The following is a 19258-nucleotide window of genomic DNA, read 5'->3' as shown; positions in this document are numbered from 1 at the left end:
TTACTTAATGAATACAAACTTCATAAGTACAACTTTAGGAATATAGTGATTCTTCCCATTATACCCACCCTCCCACCCATACTCCCACCCAACCTCTTCCTCCCTCTCCCATTCCCAGTCCCATTCTCCATCTTCATTTTCAATTAACTTTGTACACAGAAGACCAACTCTATACTAAGTAAAGATTTCAACGATTTGCACACACATGAACACACACACACAAACTGTTTGAGAACTAGTTTTACAGTTAATTCTCATAGTACAATTCACTGAGGACAGAAGTCTTACATGGGAAGTAAATGCACTGTGACTCCTGTTGTTAATTTAACAATTAACACGCTTATGTATAACATCAGTAATCATCCAAGGCTCTTGACATGAGCTTACAAGGCTATGGAAGCCTTTTGAATCCACAATCTCTGTCAGTATTTAGACAAAGCCATAAGCAAAGTGGAAGTTCTCTTCTCCCTTAAGAGAAAAGTACATCCTTCTTTGTTGGCCACTTCTTTCCATTGAGGTCTCTCTCACAGAGATCCTTCAAGTAGGACATTTTTCTTTTTCAGTGCCTTGGCTTTCCATGCCTGAAATACTCTCATAGGCTTTTCAGCCAGACCAGAATACCCTAAGGGCTGATTCTGAGGTCAGAGTCCAGCCCTATTTCAACAATCCTTTAAAATCTGAGTAAGAGACTCTTAATTCCTGGATATCCTTGTTTTCTTTTTCGTTAAAGATTTATTTATGCATTTGAAATGCCAGAGTTACAGAGTGTGAGCAGGCACTGGGGAGAGGGGGGGATCGATCTTCAATCTACTGGTTCACTCCCCAGGTGGCCACACTGGTCAGCACTGGGCCAGGTCGAAGCCAGGAGCCAGGAACTTCATCTAGGTCACCCAAGTGAGTGGCAGGATCCCAAACACTTAGGCCATCTTCCACTGCTTTTCCCAGGCCCTTAGTAGGATCTATAGCAGAGCAGTCGGGGCTCAGACTGATGCCTATATGGGATGCTGGTGTCACAGGTAGTAGCTTTTACTCATTTTGCCACCATATCAATCCCCTGGATATCTTTCTTAACCAACTCTCCTAGCTTGACTTGAGTCTTTTTCTTCTGTGTGCCAGAGATCCACATGTATACCTGGACAGTCTGCTTAGAAGTACAGTTACCCCATTAATTTCTTGAAGCAGTAGGTATGTTTTGTTCATTTTTGTATCTCTAGAATATAACAGCACATGGCACATAATATTCTCTAATAACTATAGTTTAATCATTGAATCGTGTTTATTCCTTTTGGATAAGCAAAAAAGACATACGAAAGCAACTCAACCAGGATAAATGTTTCAAAAACATCTACTGATTGACTGCAGTAGATATTCGATTACTGTGTCTACCATTTTTGTGTATTTGCCTTCAAAAGTTCAGTTATTGCTTTTGAGGCTCCTAAGCCATTTCTTAGTTGTTTCTTGGTGAGTTTCTTAATCTAAAATGATCATTGTGACCAACCAAAAAGACAAAGTTATTCCACACATTCAAATACACTTTCTTCTCCTGGGAAAAAGCAAATAGCATATCCTTTATATAAGAACATATTGTTAAATCCCTAAACAATATTCAACCTATAAATGTACTAATAAAAACTTCCCTTAAATATAATTATAAAAATTATCAATAAATATTTCTTGAGAATCCCCTCTCCTCCAGTGATAATGTTGTGTCCACAATGTGGGCTTATACAAATGTAACAAACCCTGAATGGGTTAGCAGATTGCAGGTAAATGTACTAGCAAAGAAAACAGTCACATAACAGGGTGGAGAGAATATAGCGAAGCAAGAAATTATACTGGGAGATCACTGTTAGGGAGTTACTCTAGGAATGTTTCCTAAAGAAAGTGAACAAGTGCTGAAGAATGAGCAAGAGGTAAATAGACAGGAAGAATGGGAAACCGTACAGACAAAAAACTATCATGAAAAAATAGGCAAACTGGAAAATAAGGGTGAAGTGTGCTGCTCAGAGAGCTTGTAAGTGTAACTAGAATGTGTGTGTAGTATAGTGTAATGGGATACCAGGGTAAGTAGGGAGGGTTCATGAAGCCAGACTGCACAGAACAGCTGCAAGATAACATAACAGAAGAGGAACACTTCATCTATAAAAAACAGATGGAAGGGGCTTTCACTGTGGCACAGTAGGTTAAGCCAAGGCCTGCAGTGCTGGCATCCCATCTAGGCGCCAGTTCAAGTCCCGATGGCTCCACTTCCATCCTTCTCTCTACTAATGTGCCTGGGAAGATGGTCCAAGACCCTGGCGCCCTACACTCACATGGAAGACCTGGAAGAAGCTCCTGGCTCTTGGCTTTGGCCTGGTCCAGCCTTAGCCATTGTGGCCATTTGGGGAATGAACCAGCAGATGGAAGATGTACTGTCTCTAGACCTCTCTCTCTTTGTAACTCTACCTTTCAAATAAATAAATTCAAAAAAAAAAAAAAAGAAAAGTGCAGATAATTGTAGCTGAGAAATATAATCACTCCTACTTGTAAATTCTTAATCCTAATGACAGAAAATAAACAGACACATATATATTGCAATCTGATTTTTCAGGACATTTGCACATTTAATGTTAACAGGTAAGAGAGCTTTAAAATATATCTGACAGGCCGATGCTGTGGCACAATAGGTTAAACCGCTGCTTGGGACTCTGGCACCCCATATCAGAGCACCAGTTCAAATCTTGGCTGCCTGTTTCCAATCCAGTTCTCTACTAATGTGCCTGGGAAAGCTGAATGGAATCCCAGGCTCCTGGCTTCAGCCTGCCCCTCTCAGGTTAACTTGGACAATGAATCAACAATCGGAAAATCAATCAATCAATCTCTCTCTCCCTCCCTCCCTCCCTCCCTCCCTTCCTCTGTCACTATCTTTCAAATAAATATATCTTAAAAAATAGATTTGACAGGTCTTAGACCTTTAAGTATTCATTAAGTTTACAAAAAATGATCATTAAGACCTAACAAATTACAACTATTAGGAACTATTATATTATAGTAATATTCTTCAAGTTCTATATTCCATTATATTAACAAATAAAATCAAAACAGAATTGCCAAATTACAACTTTACTCTTGCCAAAATACCACTGGAGTGAACAATAGCAATACTACTTTGGCTATGAAGACAACTTACTACTTTTATTTCTTTGTTTCCTTATTTTTTTTCCTTTGGTTGTTGTTGCTTAATTTCAAAGAAAATTTCTTTACAAAATACTCATAAGTTGTCAAAAACACTTACCAATTTCCGAGATCGTTCCAATAACTTATCCCATATTGTAAAATGTGCCTGAAAAAAAAAGACTTGCTATGAATTCAAGTGGTAAAGTCAAAATAAAAGGAACTAGGTCTTTATATATCATTTTTAGGAAATAAAAATAAAACCAATTAATAAAAATCTTCACAGTACCAATATGTCTAAGTAGTTGCAAAAATGAACAAAGCAGGGGAAAATGGCAGTCTATAAAGCAGCTCTTCTGTTTGGCTTTTAAGAAAAAAAAGACGTCAAGCAGTCCTTCTTGTTGTTCCTCTTAATCATTTGTATCATAGAAAGCATTTTTTTTTTTTTTTTGACAGGCAGAGTAGATAGTGAGAGAGAGACAGAGAGAAAGGTCTTCCTTTGCCGTTGGTTCACCCTCCAATTGCCGCCACGGCCAGCGCGCTGCAGGCGGCGCACCGTGCTGATCCGAAGCCAGGAGCCAGGTACTTATCCTGGTCTCCCATGGGGTGCAGGGCCCAAGCACTTGGGCCATCCTCCACTGCACTCCCTGGCCACAGCAGAGAGCTGGCCTGGAAGAGGGGCAACCGGGACAGAATCCGGCGCCCCGACCGGGACTAGGACCCGGTGTGCCGGCGCCGCAAGGCGGAGGATTAGCCTAGTGAGCCGTGGCACCAGCTATAGAAAGCATTCTTTAATGGTAAGTAAAATTCTGCCCATTTTCCCATAGATTGTGATTAGATATTTCCTAAAATAGCCAATTTCGACGACCTAGAGGTGATTGTTCAAATCACAAGCAACCACAAGGAGAGAGTCATCAGGAACTAACTGTGACATCTTCACAACAAAATGGCAGACTCAGAGGATTAACACACTTACCCTAAAAAATAAGTAGAAACTAATCAAGACAACAATAAATTTATAGAACTAATTTCCTTAATAATCTTACAGAGCAGAGGATTATCAGAATGCATTATGGAAAAATGTGCAAAATGCATATGATCGCATTAGGTTTTTCAAAATTTTTTAATGTACACATAATATTTATACATATTTATGAGGTCCAGTGTGATGTTTTTACTCATGTCTACCTTCAAGATCAATTTAGGGCAATTAGTATCTCCATCTCCTTCAACTTCCGTCATTTCTTTAAGGTGAGTACATTCAAAATTCTCTCTTCTGGCCGGCGCCACGGCTCAATAGGCTAATCCTCCACCTAGCGGCACCGGCACACCGGGTTCTAGTCCCGGTCGGGGTGCCGGATTCTGTCCCGGTTGCCCCTCTTCCAGGACAGCTCTCTGCTGTGGCCAGGGAGTGCAGTGGAGGATGGCCCAAGTGCTTGGGCCCTGCACCCCATGGGAGACCAGGATAAGTACCTGGCTCCTGCCATCGGATCAGTGCAGTGCGCCAGCTGCAGTGCGCCAGCTACAGTGCGCCAGCCACGGCGGCCATTGGAGGGTGAACCAACGGCAAAGGAAGACCTTTCTCTCTCACTATCCACTCTGCCTGTCCAAAAAAAAAAAAAAAAACCAAATTCTCTCTTCTAAGTATTTTCAGATATATAATGGATAATTGTTAATTAAATTCACCCTGCTGTGCCCTAGAACACCAGAACTAATTCCTCCAGATCAACCTCTTTCCAGCCCCTTCCTCCTACTCTCTGCAGGGTCTAGTAACCACTATTCTACCCTCAACTTCAATGAGATCAATTTGCTTAGACTTCACTTATGAGTGAGATCATAAAGTACTTGTCTTTCTGTGCATGACTTATTTCACTATAATGATGTCCTCCAGATCCATTCATATTGTTAAAAATGACATGGTTTCATGCCTTTTTATGGCTAAAAGGTTTTCCACTATATATATATATAACTGCATTTTCTTTATTCATTCATCTGTTGATGGACACAGGTTGATGTCATATCCTGACTATTATGAACAGTGCTGTAATAAATATAGGAATGCAGCTATCTCTTTGACATACTGATTTCATTTCCTTTGGATATATACCCAGTAGTGGGATTGTTGGATCATAAGGTAGTTTGATTTTAGTTTTTTGAGGAGTATCTACAGTATTTTCCATAAAGGCTGTACTAATTTACATTTGCTCCAACAGTATATAAAAGTTTCTCTTTCTCTACAGCCCAGCAAGCATTTGCTGTTTCGTCTTTGTAATAATTAATAACCATTCAAACTGGAATGAAGTGGTAGGTATCTCCAACAACTGATGCTAGAGCAATTTTATATCTATAGACAAAGAAAAATGTATAAATCTCACATTTTATACAAAAATTAACTCAAGGTGGACCACAGATTTATATGCCAAACTATATGTTAAAAAAAAAAAGAAAGAAAGAAAAGACTTTGGGTTCTAGGACTAGGTAAAGAGTTCTAACTAGACACAAACAATATGATCTATAAAAGTTGGGGATCCAGCATTGTGGTAGAGAGGGTTAAGTTACTGCCTACGATGCTGGCATCCCATATGCGCACTGTTTCAAGCTTTGCCTACTCCACTTCCAATCCAGTTCCCTGCTAAGAAGATGGTCCAAGTACTTGGACCCTGCCACCCACATGGGAGACACAGATGGAGCTCCAGGCTCCAAGCTTTGACCAAGCCCAGCCCCAGCCACTGTGGCCATTTGGGAAGTGAACCAGTAAATATCTCTCTCTCTTTCTCTTTCCCTCTCTCTCTCTCCCTAGCCCATCTGTAACTACCTTTCAAATAAATAAGGCTGAAGTCAGGAGCCAACAGCTTCAACTGGGTCTCCCATGTGGGTACCAGTAGCCCAAAGCCTGGGCTATCTAATGCTGCCTTTCCCAGACAATAAGCAAGGAGTTGGATTGGAAGTTGGGCAGCCACAACTCAAAGCAGTACCCATATGGGATGCCAGCATTGCAGGTGGCAGCTTTACCTGCTACAAAACACCAGCCCCAAATAAATAAATCTTAAAAAAAATTTTTTTAAAGAAAAACATAAACTAGACTTCACAAAATTAAAAACTTCTACTCTCAAAGGGCCGTTAAAAGGATGGAAAGACAAGCTACAGAGAAACCACAACTACATATGCAAACCACATATGTAACAAAGGTTTTTGCAACATGTAAGAACTCTACAAGAACAAATGCAAAAAAAGTAAATAATCTAATTATAACACGAGCAAAAAGACTTGAAAGACATTTCGGTATATGAAAAGATGTTCAGCACCACTGGCCACAAGGGAAATGCAAATTAAAGCTACAATGAGAAATCACGACAATCCTGTCCAAATGGCTAAAATGTAAAGTAAGGACAGCATCTAATGTTAACGAAGATGTGAAGAACTGATTCCTCATGCATTACTGACAGAATTATATAATGGTACAATCTAGAACCCAGTTTGGAAGCCTCTTTAAAACCTAAACATACACTTAACTTATAACCCAGCAATCACAATCCTGGGCATTTAACCCAGAAAAATGAAAAAAAAAATGTATATTCACAAAAACCTGTACTCAAATTCATAGCAAATTTACTCTCAATAGCTAAGAACTGAAACAACCCAGATGTCCTTGATCCGGTGATGGGTAAATGAATTGTGGTAAAGTCATATTAAGGAATACGACTCAGCAATAAAAAGGAATGAAACACTGATGTATGCAACAACCTGAATCCCCAGAAAACTATCCTGAGCAAAAAACGCCAGTCCCAAAAACGACACACTGTTTGATCCCATTCATCTATCATTCTCAAAATGACAAAATTACAGAAATAGAGGGAAACTGAGTGTTTGCCACGTGTAAAGAGGTGGGAGGGCAGTGCGCAGCAGAGGGCAGTGCAGTAAGTGAGTGTGGCTACAAAAGGCTAACATGAGGGATCCCTGCAGCGAAAGCATTGTTCTCAGTCTCACTGTGTCAGCGTCCACCCCTGGCTGCAATACTGTGTTTTAATTTTGCAAGATGTTACCATCGGGGAAACTGGGTAAAGGTCCAGGGGGACTGTAATACTTCTTAAAACTGTAATTATCTCAAAATCAAAGTTTAAATGAAAAAAGGATTAGCAACGGATGAGAGCACTTGGGTTCTATGTCATAAAGAGATCATTAAAATGAGGGGGAAGAGCCTGCCAAGTGCTAGTCCAAAAAGCATTCCAGAAGGGGTTTGCCAACATGCTCTCCAATACTTGCTCACTGCACCCTCACTTAGGATACTTTGAAAAAATTGTAACTACCATCTCAATTCAATTGCATTATTTCAACTAATGCTTCTTCTGTAAATTATCTGTTCAGCACCCCAGGAAAATCTGTTTTCAATCATAAACTCAAAGTTTTAAAACTATTAGTATCATAACAACATAAGGAAAATAAACATGATGGCCTTCAAACTGGTATAAAATCAAGCCCAGAATCACAGTCAGACCCAAACTGAAAGTCCTGGAACTTTATACTTTACTTACTCGTAAGTGAACAGGTAAAGAGAGACCCTGGAATCTTCGCACAAGACTTGGCTGGGTGGGGTGAAGGTTGTGAACCGCTGACACTTCATACTGGAAACAAATGCCAGTTCGTGGAATAAGAGGACCCTCACTCACATCAATGAAGTCACCTATTCTGATATGGTTTTAAAAATAAAAAAGGAAACCTCAACATCAAGTGATTAAAAGAGTTTGAAAAAAATCTATTCATTCTCTTTGCTGCCACATCTCCAACCAAAACATTCTATATGGCTGAATTCAGGCTCAAATAACCCTGGCCAGAGCATTCTCAAGTAAGATGCTACACACACACACAAAAAGAAATAAAATGAATCTTTTTCTTATTTAGCACTGATATAAATTGAAAGGATTTTAAGAGTCACAAAACACATCATGTTATCAGGCAGATTCAGAAACTGATAACCTACAACTTTACAATAACCAATTGCAATAGAATTTAGAATTAAACATTGTGTCCAGAAACAGAACAATTGCTAAAAAAGTCAATTCCAAATCAAGGAAATGGGGGTCAGAAAAGCAACCCAGGCCAATGTGGTGTCTTCTACACAACGCACTTTCTTGGGACTACTCTCCAGGGAAGAATGTCAACACAAGCAGTGTACCTTTCTCATTCACATACCATAAAGCACACTGCAGTTGATAAGGTGTAACTAGTTAGCATCCCTGTTTCTGTACCCATATAACTGTCATCTTACTCAATTTCAAAATGAACTCTTGAAAACTGCATTTTTAGGGGCCAGCATTGTGGCACAGTGGTTAAAGCCACTGACATCTGTGCTGGCATCCCTTATGATCACCAGTTCAAGTCCCAGCTGCTCCACTTCTGATCCAGCTCCCTGCTAAGGTGCCTGGGAAACCAATGGAAGGTGGCCCCAAGAGTTAGGGCCCCTGCCACCCATGGAGCCCAGCCCTGGCCATTGCAGCCATCTGGGGATTAAACTAGCAGATGTAAGATCTCTGTCTCTCTCTCTCTCTCTAACTCTGCCTTTCAAATAAAATTTAAAAAATCTTTAAGAGATATGTATATATTATGTTTTTTAAAAGATTTATTTATTTATTTGAAAGGCAGAGTTACAGAGAAGGAGAGGAAGAGAAAAAGAAAAAGAGAGAAAAGATCAATTTTCTATCCGCTGGTCACTCCCCAAATGGCCTCAATGCAATGGTCAGGGCTGGGCCAGACCAAAGCCAGGAGCCAGGAGCTTCATCTGGGTCTCCCACGCAGGTGCAGGGGCCCAAGGACTAGGGTCATTTGCTGCTTTCCGAGGTGCATTAGCAGGCACCTGTATTGGAAATGAAGCAGCTGGGACTTGAACCAATGCCCATATTGGATGCTGGTGCTGCAGATGGCAGCTTTACCTGCTACACCACAGTTCCTGCCCTATATATTACATTTTTAAAAAATTGTTTTGGGGGCCAGCATTGTGGTATAGCAGGTTCCATGTCTCCTATGTGGGTGGCAGGGGCCCAAACACTTGGGCCATCTTCTGCTGCTTTTCTCAAGTCATTAGCAGGGAGATAGATCAGAAGTAACACAGCTGGGACTCGATTCTGTGCCCATATGGGATGCCCACATCACAGGAGTGGCTTTACTTACTATGCCAGCCCCATAAGTAAATCTTTTTTAAAAAATGGTTTGACTCTTAAAATAAACAAAATGAGAGAGAGAAACCACACAAGCTTCCATTCACCATATCAAAATAATAAACAATAAAAAACAAGGTAATAAGAATAACAAAATGAGGTATACATTAATCTATTTCAACCATGCACACTTCATGTAACGATAAAGCTAAGCTTACTCAAAATCAGCATAGCAGCAAATTTTTATATTTTCACTTACCTGTGTAGCTTGACTATTCTCTCAGGGTTCTGAGATGCCTTCTCTTCTATGAAATCTATTTTGTACCTGAAAAGCAGCAAAGAAAAAATTTTAAATTCCAAATATGCATAAAGATGTCTGAAGATACTTTTTCTCTCCCTCATCAGCCATATATTGAGTGTGGTTTATACTTTCAGCCTCATTTTCAATCAGGTCACAGCCCCCATGAATCCACCAAATTGGTCTCTCCAAAGCCACAGGTTCCTACCTGCTGGGTGCCAACCTAAGGACACTTTTCTGTGCTCCTTCGCTTCCTCTTCTAAAGTACTCTTTCCATGGCTACAGTGGCAGTCCCTACTGCTCTCTAACTATTCTTGCCTTTCTCTGCCCTTCAAGCATTCTGTCTCAGACTCTCTTGTCACTCTAAGCCCCCTACCTAGACTAGCTCCTTGATTTGCAAGCTTAGTTACCATGTACGCAACTATATCTTCCACATCTCTGCTTCTAACCCACCTACCTCTTCTGAGCCCCAAAACTATATACCCAAGACCCGTTAGGACACCCACCAAGATATTCCACATGCACGTTAAACCCCCAGTTTTCCAAACTGAACAAGTTACTCTTTTTCCCACCCAGACTTGTTCTTCCTCCTGAATTTCCTATCTTAGTATGAGATCACCATTCATCCATGTATCTGAATGAGAAACCTGGAAGATTTCCCTGATTCCTCCTCCTACCACCATATCCCTTACAACCAATTCATTGTCAAGTCTCCTAGCTAAAGCTCTCTCATTTCTACCCAAGTCTGTCAGAAGAGCTAAAAGCACAGAAGGAATTGTACCACCTGGCTTCTAATCAGGACTTTAGCACTTACTATTAAGAGCTTTGTCTAAACAGATTTGTGCTAAGCAAATATTAAGTGTGCACAATTAATGATTTAGCAAGGTTGGGAACCACTGGTTTATACAAAACCATCCACCGTCATATGCTTTCTGCCAGTGTCCCTTAACCCATACTGAGGGAGTCAATTCCCTTGAATACCTGTACCTCCTAACCTCTAAGAGATACTTCTGTCCCTGCAATGGGCAAAGACATTAAAAGTTCCTACATTCCATCTGCAGAAAAGCCCAATCACTAAACTACTTTGTTTCTTTTAAGATTTTATTTATTTACTTGAGAGGTAGAGTTATATAGAGAGGTAGAAGGAGAGACAGAGGGAGGTCCTCCATCCACTGGCTCACTCCCCAAATGGCCACCACAGCCAGAGCTGAGCCCATCTGAAGCCAAGAGCCAGGAGCTTCCTCCAGGTCCCCAACATGGGTACAGGGGTCCAAGCACTTGGGCCATCCTCCACTGCTTTCTCAGGCCACAGCAGAGAGCTGGGTCGGGAGAAGAGCAGCTGGGACTCGAACCAGTGCCCATATGGGATGCTACCACCACAGGCAGAGGCTTAGCCCACCATGCCACATTGCAGGCCTCACTAAACCACTTTCAAAGACTCAACTCTTCTCAACCTTGCCCCCAGGCTATCTTTCCTTCCCCATCACATACACTCAACCAAGTTACCAAGGTCCCTGAAGCCCTTCTCAGACTTTGACAGGTAAGTGGGGGAAAGGGAAATCTCAAAATACATGGAATGGAAGATTACTGCCCAGTAACATAGCTATGGAGCATATGAATAAATACCAGATTTGGAAAGCTTAGTATGAAGAAAAATATAAAATATTATATTTATACATTCTAATATTCATCCTATGTTGAAATAACATTTTATATATATATATATATATATATATATATATATTTTTTACAGGCAGAGTGGACAGTGAGAGAGAGACAGAGAGAAAGGTCTTCCTTTTGCCGTTGGTTCACCCTCCAATGGCCGCCGCGGCCGGCGCACTGCAGCCAGTGCACCGTGCTAATCCGAAGGCAGGAGCCAGGTGCTTATCCTGGTCTCCCATGGGATGCAGGGCCCAAGCACTTGGGCCATCCTCCACTGCACTCCCTGGCCACAGCAGAGAGCTGGCCTGGAAGAGGGGCAACCGGGACAGAATCCGGCGCCCCGACCGGGACTAGAACCCGGTGTGCCGGCGCCGCAAGGCGGACGATTAGCCTAGTGAGCCACGGCGCCGGCCCATTTTAGATATATTGTTTAAAAATTATTAAAATTAACTTGAAATGTTACTTTTAAAAAGATTTTATTTATTTGAGAGGTAGAATTACAGACAGTGAGAGGGAGAGACAGAGAGAAAGGTCTTCCTTCCATTGGTTCACTCCCCAAATGGCACAATGGTGCCAATCCAAACCCAGGAGCCAGGTGCTTCTTCCCAGTCTCCCATGCACTTGGGCCATCCTCCACTGCTTTCCAACGCCATAGCAGAGAGCTGGATTGGAAGAGGACCAGCCAGGACTCGAACCAGTGCCCACATAGGATGCCGGTGCCACAGGCGGAAGATTAACCTAGTGCACCACGGCACAAGCCCTGAAATGTTACTTTTTAATGCAGCTACCAAAAAATTTAACATTATACAGATGGTTCCTATTACATTTTTATTGGACAGCAGATGCAACAGATCTTTGGCACAGAGTTGATCTGATATATTCTGATAAGGAGTCCAAACCCCTATAATATAACAGCAGGACCCAGCTTCTTGTCTGTCTCCCTTAGCCCAAGGTGTCCTTGTCTGTCCTTTATCAAAACAAATTCACTGAATTGAGGGAGAGACATAGCTAGCCCAAGGTTTCATGTATTTTTTTTCTTTTTTGAAACACTTAGAGAGTTAGAGAGACAGTCAAAAAGAAAAAGAAATCTTCCATCCATTGGTTCACTCCCCAAATGGTCGCAAGGATCAGAGCTGGGACAGGCCAAAGCCACAAGTCAGGAGCTTCTTCTGGGTGTTCACGTGGGTGCAGGGGCCCAAGCACTTGGACCATTCTCAGCTACTTTCCCAGACACATTAGCAGGGCGCTGGGTTGGTAGTGGAACAGCTAGTAATTGGACTGTAGTCCATGCAAGATGCCAGTGGTGGACTTACCCACTACGCCACAATGCTCCCTGCCCCCCAAAAAGTTCTAATCACCAGACTCATGAAGCAGTTTCTCTAATAGGTAAAACCCTGCTGGCCAGTACTGTCTGAAGGGGTTTGTTTAGAGGAATTCCAGGTCCTGGCAGGGAAATTCCAGGTCTGAAAGTAACTACCACCTATATGTAATCCCCATCTCCATCCCCAAGATGAACTGAAGTCCATCTGGTCATCGCAAATTCCTTAAAGAACTAATATCATCAACCAACCAAAGGAAGATCACAAGTACCACTGATCAACCAGAAATCCAGACACAAGCTGAACTCGCCCCTCTCAGCCACAATTCCAATCTCTAAGAAGCTTCACCTCAGGACCTGTGTTGTGGCACAGTGGGTAAAGCTGCTGCCTGCAACACCAGCATCCCACATGGGCACCAGCTTGAGTCCTGGACGGTCCATTTGCAATCCAACTCCCAGTTAATGGCCTGAAAAGAGCAGTGGGAGATGGCCCAAGCTCTTGGGCTCCTGCCACCCACATGGGAGACTTGGATGAAGGTCCTAGCTCCTGGCCCAGCCTTGGCCATTGCTGCCACCTGGGGAGTGGGCCAGCAGATGGAAGCACTCACTTTTTCTAACTCTTTCAAATAAATAAATAAACCTAAAAGAAAAAAAAAGAACCTTCACCCCTAACTCCTCAGGGAGCCCGGGAATTCGGCTACAGCTGCCTGGCTCCTTGCTCTGTGCTTTGCAATAAATATCTATTTTCTTCCACCACTCCAGTGTCAGTGATTGGCTTTCTGCATGTCGGGCAAGTGGACCCAGGTTTGGGGGTTCTATAGCAACACCTCCAACTAGTTTGGGGTGTTGTTCAGCAAAAATAATCTAAGGAATTTTCATATAGAATCAATGCTATAACACTAGCTTGGTTCTACAGTACCATTTGTACTCTAATTAAAACTGGATATTACTACTCATTTCTAAGTACATTCATTCCAGGATATGATAAGAATGCGTCAAGAAAAGGTTTCCATGAATCAACACATTGGAAAAATACTGTTTTCTATATCCACTTTAGAGATCCTAGAGTATAACTAGTAAATGTCCTATGCCACTGTTCTCCAAACTCAACTGAACACAGCTTGTCAGCATATTAATTAGTCTTCTAGAATATTACGAGATATCACTCTGAGAAATGTCAAGCAAGAACATGGGTTGAGGAGACACTCATGAACTAATCCAAGAATATATCTATGATAAACCACTCATATTAGTTTGTGATTCCATTCCTATAGACCTAAAAATCCTTAACAACGTGCAGGTGCAGATTCTTACATCCGTCCACAGTACCCATGTTATTTTTTGGCAGCACAGATTTTCCTAATTAATTCCATTTTCTATTGGATTAATATTAGCACTGACTTTATCTTCTCATAAGTAGTAGAAAAATGCAAACTGGAAGATCTCTCAGAGAGCAAGGGAATTGAGAGGCCAGGCAGGATTTAAAATGTGACAAAGAAAACCCATCAAATGGCTAATTCACACGCAGAAGATGAAGCCCTGCTGTGTAAACATTATAGTTCAGCTGTCTGCACCCTTCCAAATGGCTTACTTTCTCATCTTATCCTTTTCAGCTAGCATTCTCAATCTTATCCTTTTCATGTAAAGACTGAAGGGACGGCCGGGGAAGGCTGCCAAGTACACAAAATAATTCAGTTGTTTAACAAATGTCATCACTCCACAGTGGAAAGAAAAGGGAAATGTATCACTACGCTGACAGAAAGAAAAGGGTTGGCTAAAGAAAGAAAGAAACCAAAGTGAGAAAATTACCAAGGGGAGCAAGGAACACTTTCCTCCATGAAATTAACAATGAGAGGAACAAAAGTCAATGGGGGGCAGAAAATGAGATCGTAGAGTAGAAATTGAAGTGCTGTCACATGTACATTCAAAGCAAAATCCAGGGGCCAGCATCGTGGCACAGCAGGCTAAGCCTCTACCTATAATGTCAGCATCCCAAATGGGCATCAGTTCAAGACCCCATTGCTCCACTTCCAATCCAGCTCCCTGTTAATGCACCTGGGAAAGCAGAAGAGGATGGCTCAAGTGCTTGGGCCCCTGCACCCACGTGGGAGATTGGAAGCCAGGCTCCCGGCTTCGGCCTGGCCCAGCTCTGGCAATTTCAGCTATTTGGGGAATGAACCAGCAGATGACTCTCAGATAGCTCTCTCCCTCTCATTCTCTCTCTCTCTCTCCTCCTCTCTCTATAACTCTGCCTTTCAAATAAATAAAAATATTTTAAAGAACAGTAAAATTCAACAACAAAAACAATGAAATCCCAATATTTTCGGCAAAATGGATGGAACTGGGGTCATTGTGCTCAGTGAAACAAGCTAGAAACAGAAAGACAAACACATGTCTGAATTTAGAATAGCAATTATCAGAGGTTGGGAAAAGTTGAGGGACAGATCACAGAGAAAGGCTGGATCATGGGTAACAGAACACAGAGAGAAGTAGTAAGTTCACTGTGACTCTAGTTCACAATAATGAACAACATATTACATGAGGAACAGGAAGGGAGGAGCTGGTAGCCTCCAAAGAAAAGATAAGAAAATGGAAATGCTAATTCCCTGATTTGGTCAGTTCACTCCATATATATGTTAAAATACATGCTAATCAAAAACATAAATAATCTGCTTTTCCTATGAGTTGAATTATCATTAACAACAACTTGAGGATCTTTACTCTGAAGAAATCCAATACTTACTTGTTATGTTGAAATATTTCTAATGCAACTTTTGCTTCAACTTCTAGAGTTTCAAATGGAAGGTCTTTATAAATTAAAGCATGAACATCTTTTGTGAAGGAACGTAGGTTCTCCTTAAAAATTAAAATGTTAACCTTTAATAATAATTTACTCAAAAGCATCTCTCCATCGGTAGATAAAACTGTACACTTAGAATGATGAATCCCAAGTGAAACAAAAAGCAAAACCAAATGTTACAGAAATTATCAATTTTCAATAATTATTTAGACGATAAACATTCTTCCAACTCTACAAATTATAAAACAGGCGATTAGCCTGTATTAATATAAAGAAATTTTAGCAAATATTTCATCTAGATAATATGGCCAAATAAATGTTTTTTAAAGCTCTGATGCAGTAAGTAGAAATGCTAATAAATAGCAATACATAAAAATGTTAATGCTATGAATCAAATTTGTTTCTTACATGCATGGGTAAAAATACTGTTTTCATACTGCAGAAAACTTCACTAAAAATGTCATCACTGGCCCTGTATGAAATACGGTATATGACCAGTATTTTAAATTTTTAATTAAAATGTCAATTTTACACAATTAAAATGACTGATTAACAACACATTAACTAAGTTTACAAGCTTTTTAATAAAAACTGTATTTGAACTCTCATATCATGAATCACTACTAATATGGAAAAGATCAAGCATGACTATACAAAATAATTCTACAATAAAATTCTTTCCATAGACTTCCTATCAGGGTGTTTTTCATGAAACGACTTCTCTCCATTCTTAAAGGCCTGATTTATTATATAAAATAATTTATGTTAATGGTTAAAAATAACCATTCCTTAAACCCCTCACTCTTCCCTAGTTCCTCTAAACTATCCACCAAAACCCCTGAGCCTGTAATCAGCCAGTACATTTGTTTTTTTTAAGAAATTTAAATGAAATATTAATTTCATTTAAAAATGAAAACAAAAGGCAGCAAGTTTCAATGACAGACTTAAATCTTGATCCATTAGTTTTTATTTAACTTTCTCCAATGAAGACTGATTAAACTTGGGCACATTCCCAAAAAAGTAGCTACACTGACAAGAACACACAGATCACAAAAAAACAATTTCAATCACTAAGTAAAAAACACTACAACTGTTAGATGCCATCTATTCTAAGCTACATCTATTTTCAGAGCTACTAAGATATAAAAAATTGTACATAGTGGAACTGATAAAATGGTATGCCTCCCTTGGCTAATCTCCAGACTCTCAAACTATATTACATATAGTTTTGTTTAATTAAGAATTAGACATTTGCCCGTTCCCATAACTAAGTCTCCAGGCTTGAGCTTTAGTAAATACTAGGACCCCCACTGACTGAGCACCTGTTCTAGAGCACACTTATTAGCTGGGCCCTCTTACTAACCAAGTCCCTCCCTTATTATGAAGCCAACGAGTCACACAGAGCTTAGTTTGTTACTGTTCAGTTTGCTGCTACTTGGGCTAGGTTTGTCAAAGCCTGATTCTTTAATTCACTCCTGTTTGCAATGTGACCATGTGTACACAGGGATCTCACAATAAGCAACAATCTAAAATGGCTTAGGATGGTGGTTTTCAAATTGTACTCTGGAGATCCAAACAAGTATGGCACTCTGCCTCCCCACAACAAAGATAACTAAAGGTTCTACATTTTAAATTCTGTACTCTTGAAAACCACTATCATAAAGAAGACATAGCACTTCAAGCATACTCAGGCAGGACATAAAGCTTTAAGATAACAAATCATTCTACCGTGAATACCCTCATTCATAAGGCTATGTCTTGAATATACGGAAAAAACAACCAGAGAGGTTGAGAGAGAGGAGAACGGGGGGAGGAGGAGAGACTGAGATTCTGGGAAATGATTTTAATGTGCAATGCCCTTCCACAGCACTAACGCAAGGATCACTCCAACAGAGACCAACAGACACTGACATCACTACTCCAGAGAGTATACTCACTTTTGTTGGCATCCACTCATCAAGTTTCTTATCCAAGACGACATCATAGCAGAAGGCTCCCGCGATCACTGAAATCCAACCACAGTAAAAAGCAAAGTCAAATCAATTGGGACAGAAAGTTACTAATATTCAACAATTAGATATTTACACCATCAAACAGAGGGTTAGCCAGCTCTCCCATCTCTACAAATTATGAAACTCCTGCCACTATCCCAGCTGCCTGTTCCAATTCTATCAAAGTTTCCCACTCAAAAAACTAACATATGTTTTGTTAACTTGAAATCACCAATATTTTACAAACATTCAAGTTTTCTTTAGCAATACTATCACTACAGAGATTTCAAATAGTTACTAGATATAAGAATTCTAAAACAAGATATTTATTAAGTAGAAGAATGACTAAAAGGACATGAAATGTTGAACTTTTTTATAGTATCTCCTAAATATCTTCATTTTTGTGTTTTGTTCTTAGAATCATCTCTTGAGCTTCTTTCAATTATTTTTGGTGCATATACTTCTTTTTGTAAAAGAAAAAAAAGAAAGAAAATCATACACAATCCTGCTATAAATAGTGTTTGCTTCAAAATCCTAGTTTCCACAAACTTACAAATCATCGACATCCTTCCACCTACCCAAAACTGTGTCACTTTCCAGAATCATGGTCATTTCCGGCGAAATCCCACCACCTCCACACAGCTGTCTCCAGCAGTGAACTTATTTATATTCCCACTTCCTTCTCCTCCACACATTTAATTTGGGAATAAAGGTTTAAAGTAGTACGAAATAAACACTGAGACAGTGTAACTCTGTGAAGTCCGTATTCAAGAGAAACTTTCCAAAAATCCTATTACATTAATTACTGACCTCCAAAGACTAATTTGTACTTCATCACAATAAAACAGATTGTTACCCACAATAAATGACAGTGGTTTTTGTTAGATGAACCTCTGTACATCATCAAAAACAGGTACCAAATATCCAAGGATCACAAAAGCGTTAACATTCAGATGTGAACATTACCAGGAACTTCCGGAGCTCCCACCAGGCTGACCACATACTCATCTTTGAATGCCCTCTCTATTACGCAGCCCATCATCATGGCACAAGATCGCCAATAAGCCTAGGGAAATGAGCACACAAACACAATGCGTACTGAGAGACAGAAAAGGTTCTAGGGTGTTAAAATGTCATTCAACATTTGACCTGGAAATCTCTGTCAAATATCTGTCCATCTTCAGGACGTGACAAGAGTTACCATTAGGCCATGATGTTACCTTTACCAAGCAAAAACCCAGGGAAGAATGAAGCCTCAGCTGTGACCAATGTTTCCGTGTGAGACATCAAGCACTTTAATGGTTACCAATGAGACAGTATTAAGATCTGATAGTAACTTTATTGTTTACCCAGGATAATGTTAACTCACTAATAAACTTCTGATGAAGTGCAATAAACATTAAAATATACTTGTTTACATAATTTAAAAATCAGACAGAAACTCAACTTTTAAAAATTACTCTTGACTTCCATATGTTCTCCACATCTTAAGACTACAACACTGGGACATGTGGTCATGTATGGTGGAGACTGATTCAGAATATATTCTATGCAACCATAAAACATACAGTAAAAATAAGTGCAGACGCAAGTTTTGGAGGCAAATAGCAAAATGCACTTCGGCACCTACCCTACTTAAATGGTCTTAAATGGCTGCTGAACACAGAGGTTCAAACCTGGGCCCCACCACTTCGTAAGGCAATAAACTTGGTCAAGCACTGAACCTTCCCTTGCCTCAGTTTATTCTTCCGGCAATGAGGAAAGCAGCACTTAACTTGTGGGGGTTTTATAAGGACTAACAGAGTCAACACCAGAAAATGCCTAGAACTATGCCTGATACATAACAAATACTCAATGTTAGCTATTACTATTGTCATGGCTATC

At 40.3% G+C, this 19258-nt stretch overlaps 1 protein-coding gene across 11 annotated transcripts in view; it reads right to left on the bottom strand.

The window, feature by feature from the left end:
* The window catches only part of MRPL39 (mitochondrial ribosomal protein L39), a 38284-nt gene that overhangs the window by 12328 nt on the left and 6698 nt on the right, over positions 1-19258 (bottom strand). For 4 of the 11 annotated variants that reach the window (XR_011387756.1, XM_070071903.1, XM_008267147.4 and 1 more), the window contains exons 4-9: positions 18341-18440; positions 17321-17388; positions 15327-15439; positions 9565-9630; positions 7686-7839; positions 3275-3322 (exon numbers count right to left, since the gene is read on the bottom strand). Coding sequence is in view for 10 of the 11 variants with exons in the window: in XM_070071903.1 (XP_069928004.1) it covers positions 3275-3322; positions 7686-7839; positions 9565-9630; positions 15327-15439; positions 17321-17388; positions 18341-18440 (549 nt within the window). In the remaining variant the exon portion in view is untranslated. The remainder of the gene's footprint in view (positions 1-3274; positions 3323-7685; positions 7840-9564; positions 9631-15326; positions 15440-17320; positions 17389-18340; positions 18441-19258) is intronic. The other 7 variants (XM_070071906.1, XM_070071904.1, XM_070071905.1 and 4 more) reach the window with 2 other exon arrangements.

This window comes from Oryctolagus cuniculus, chromosome 4 (genome assembly GCF_964237555.1).
Source record: "Oryctolagus cuniculus chromosome 4, mOryCun1.1, whole genome shotgun sequence".
NCBI lineage: Eukaryota > Metazoa > Chordata > Mammalia > Lagomorpha > Leporidae > Oryctolagus > Oryctolagus cuniculus.
This window is presented reverse-complemented; position numbering and strand designations above follow the sequence as displayed.